Below are 3915 nucleotides of genomic sequence, written 5' to 3' on the forward strand. Positions count from 1 at the left end.
ACCTTTTCTGGAGAAAAACTGCCAGGCAGAGGTGGAAAACTCTTGATGGTTTATAACTCTGGGAAATCCAGTACCCAACACATTATTTGCTTTGACTTGGCTATTTATGGTCTGGTAATTTTTTTCCCCTTCACCAAGATAAGGTATAAGTAAAGAGAGTGTAAGAGAAGGTCTGAGTCAAGAAAGGATTAGGATACCTACTCCTAAACTGAATTCCACTTAACACTCATGAATGGTAAGTAGAACTGTTCAAATGTGTGAGCACTGAGAATTACTTAATCACTAACCGTGCTATTTTCCCTGGGATAGGAAGCTAAAGCAACCATCTCCAGAAATGTCTTCGGAAAGTGAAGAGCAACATGACCATTCCCAGAAGGACTCAATTGATGGAAATGACGACCACAGTCCTTCACTTAGGATCCAGCTGGAGCTTGAAAAGGGATCGAGGCCTGAGTTCAAGCAATTGGAGGCCAGTGATCAATGCAGACCTTTTCCTAGGATCCATATAGAGCCTCAAGAGAAATCAAATGTTAACTTCAAGCAGGTCATCACCAAAAAACTGCAGAAGAGTTGTCAGTGCAGCCCAACCAAAGTCAAAAATACAATGTTTGATTTCTTTCCTGTTCTGCAGTGGCTTCCAAAATATGATCTGAAGAAAAATATCTTAGGAGATGTGATGTCAGGCTTGATTGTTGGCATCTTATTGGTGCCCCAGTCCATTGCTTATTCCCTCTTGGCTGGCCAGCAGCCTATCTACGGTCTGTACACATCTTTTTTCGCCAGCATCATTTACGTCCTGTTTGGTACTTCCCGTCACATCTCTGTTGGCATTTTCGGAATACTGTGCCTTATGATCGGTGAGGTGGTTGACCGAGAACTACACAAAGCTGGCTATGACACTGCCCATATTCCTTCTTCTGTGGCGATGGCTTCAAATGCGAGCACTTTGTTAAACCAGACATCAGTTAGGGAATGTGACAGAAGTTGCTATGCAATTAGAGTTGGCTGTACTGTAACCTTTATGGCTGGAGTTTATCAGGTAAGAAAGAAATCACGACATATGATTTACAGATCCCTCAGATCTGTAAGGGAGCTTAGAGATTATAATAATTAAAGCTTTTTTTGGTTGAATGCACAGTATATTTAAGGGGTGGAGCCCAAATTCAAAGCCTGGTTTAACTCCACAGGTAAGTCTGCTTCTGTGTTCTCAGTCTTTGAATCCTAGACTGCCTTCTAGTTAATGAGTTTCAATCAACTAGGTTTTAATTACTTGGAATATTATTTAATTATTTGTAAGAATTTAGACCAGAACAGAACCTCAGACCACTTAGTATATCTCCTAATTTTATGTGTCAAAAAACATCCATTTACGAGTTTGTGCGGTCCGTTTTTGGCAGAGTCAGCACTAAAAATCAGACAGAAAGGAAACAGAATGGGAGCCAAGGAGGAAGAGGGGAGCGCTTCAAGGTGTAGCTGCCCCTATAGAATTCTTTTAGAACTGCTGCTCTCCGGGGAGTCACTCTCCCTAAAGACAGTAACCACTATTTCCTATTATCAGCCAGGAGAAAGGATTAGAAATGAAATTCTTCTTAGAAATGAAATTCATGGGCCTCTTACAGAATCCACTGATTTACCATAACCACTGTGCCCTGCCTCGTGGCCTCCAGGGTGTGTACTAGCACTAAGCCACTGTCACAGGCCTTTGGAATAAGGGTGGTGGTGGTGGGGGGGGTGTTTCTCTTTATGTAGTGCCTGGTTGAGGAGGAGAGGGAGAAGGGGGTGGTGTGTATAAGAGCTGTGCTCCTCAGAGCCCACCTGACTTTGTTGTTATGGCTCACCAAGAATGAGGAAGGGCACAATAGAGTTCTGAGGAATTGTTGGAAGAAGAAAAAATAAAGACATAAGAAGTCATGTCCTTGAGAATGAGGAGTTAACATGAAGCAGTATGGCACAAGCATGTATACACCGGGTGAGGAGTTTCTCCAGGGAGGTTAACGAGAGTTTGATAAGATTATATTTTGATGTGAATCTATTTTTTTGGTCAGTTCAAACTTCCTTTTATAGTAATGCTTTGTAATTTAAAGAAAATACATGGCTTTCTAATTAAAGGAACTTTTCCAACATGAGTTTTTATGAGTTCTTATGGATCCTTGAGAATTTTCTTTGTCAAAGAGCTCTGAACCTTTTTGAAGTCAAGAAACATTGTACAAGAAGGTAGGAATCCTAAGTTCTGTTCTCAGCTGAGCTATAACAGTGTGCCCTTAAATATGATGGCATTTTTCCAGCTCTGACCTTCCGTGATGCCCTGTCTCCATGCAGAGAAGTGCCAGGGTGATGCAGTCTGCACAAGCTCTTTTCCACGTATATTTAACACTTGTCCATCCTTCCTTCCAGGTAGCCATGGGCTTATTTCAAGTGGGTTTTGTTTCTGTCTACCTCTCGGATGCCTTGTTGAGTGGATTCGTCACTGGTGCCTCCTTCACTATTCTTACATCTCAGGCCAAGTATCTCCTTGGGCTCAGCCTTCCTAGGAGTAGTGGTGTAGGCTCACTCATCACAACGTGGATAAATATCTTCAAAAACATCCACAAGACCAATCTCTGTGATCTCGTCACTAGTCTCTTGTGCCTTTTGGTTCTTTTGCCAACCAAAGAAATCAATGAGCGCTTCAAGTCAAAGCTGAAGGCACCGATTCCTACAGAACTCATTGTTGTCGTGGCGGCCACGTTAGCCTCTCACTTTGGGAAACTAAATGAGAAGTACCATACGAGTATCGCTGGACACATTCCAACTGGGTTTATGCCGCCCGAGGCACCAGACTGGAACTTAATTCCCAGCGTGGCTGTAGATGCAATCGCTATCTCTATCATTGGTTTTGCCATCACTGTGTCACTTTCTGAGATGTTTGCCAAAAAGCATGGCTACACGGTCAAAGCTAACCAGGAAATGTATGCCATCGGCTTTTGCAATATCATCCCTTCCTTCTTCCACTGCTTTACTACTAGTGCAGCTCTTGCGAAGACTTTGGTGAAAGAATCAACAGGCTGCCAAACTCAGCTTTCTGCTGTGGTGTCAGCTCTGGTTCTTTTGCTGGTGCTCCTGGTAATTGCTCCTTTATTTTATTCCCTTCAGAAAAGTGTCCTTAGTGTGATCACGATTGTAAATCTCCAGGGAGCCCTGCGTAAGTTTAAGGACCTGCCCAAGATGTGGAGGGTCAGCAGAATGGACACGGTTATCTGGTTTGTCACAATGCTGTCCTCTGCACTGATAAGCACTGAACTAGGCCTGCTTATTGGGGTTTGTTTTTCTATGTTTTGTGTCATCCTCCGCACTCAGAAGCCACAGACGTCACTGCTTGGCTTGGTTGAAGAGTCTACTGTCTTCGAATCCATTTCTGTTTACAAGAATCTTCAGACTAAGCCGGGCATCAAGCTCTTCCGCTTTGTAGCCCCTCTCTATTACATCAATAAAGAATGCTTTAAATCTGCCCTGTACAAAAAAACCCTCAACCCAGTCTTAGTAATGGCGGCACAGAAGAAGGAAGCAAAGAGAAAGATGAAAAAAGAAGGGCTGACTCTCACTGGGCTCCAGGACGAAGTGTCTGTGCAACTCTCCCACAACCCCATGGAGCTCCACACCATAGTGATTGACTGCAGCGCAGTACAGTTTTTAGATACAGCAGGGATCCATACACTGAAAGAAGTCCGCAGAGACTATGAAGCCATTGGCATCCAGGTTCTGCTGGCTCAGTGCAACCCCTCTGTGAGGGAGTCCCTAGCCCGTGGAGGGTACTGCAAGACGGAAGAAGAAAATCTTCTCTTTTATAGTATCTATGAAGCAATGGCTTTTGCAGAAGACTGCCAAAATCAGAAAGGGACCTGTATTTCCAACGGTCTGAGTCCTTCCAGTGATTGA

The 3915-nt window shown here is 43.6% G+C and overlaps 1 protein-coding gene across 1 annotated transcript; it reads left to right on the forward strand.

Annotated features, from left to right (window-relative positions):
* Window positions 1–229: 229 nt before the first annotated feature.
* SLC26A2 (solute carrier family 26 member 2) lies at window positions 230–3915 on the forward strand (the record flags this gene model as incomplete). Its single annotated transcript, XM_084252525.1, has 2 exons — window positions 230–1039; window positions 2395–3915. Exons 1-2 carry the CDS (start codon window positions 335–337, stop codon window positions 3913–3915), a joined length of 2226 nt encoding a protein of 741 aa, XP_084108651.1. The 5' UTR covers window positions 230–334.

The sequence above is a fragment of the Talpa europaea genome (genome assembly GCF_964194135.1).
Source record: "Talpa europaea genome assembly, chromosome: 13".
Classification (NCBI taxonomy): domain Eukaryota; kingdom Metazoa; phylum Chordata; class Mammalia; order Eulipotyphla; family Talpidae; genus Talpa; species Talpa europaea.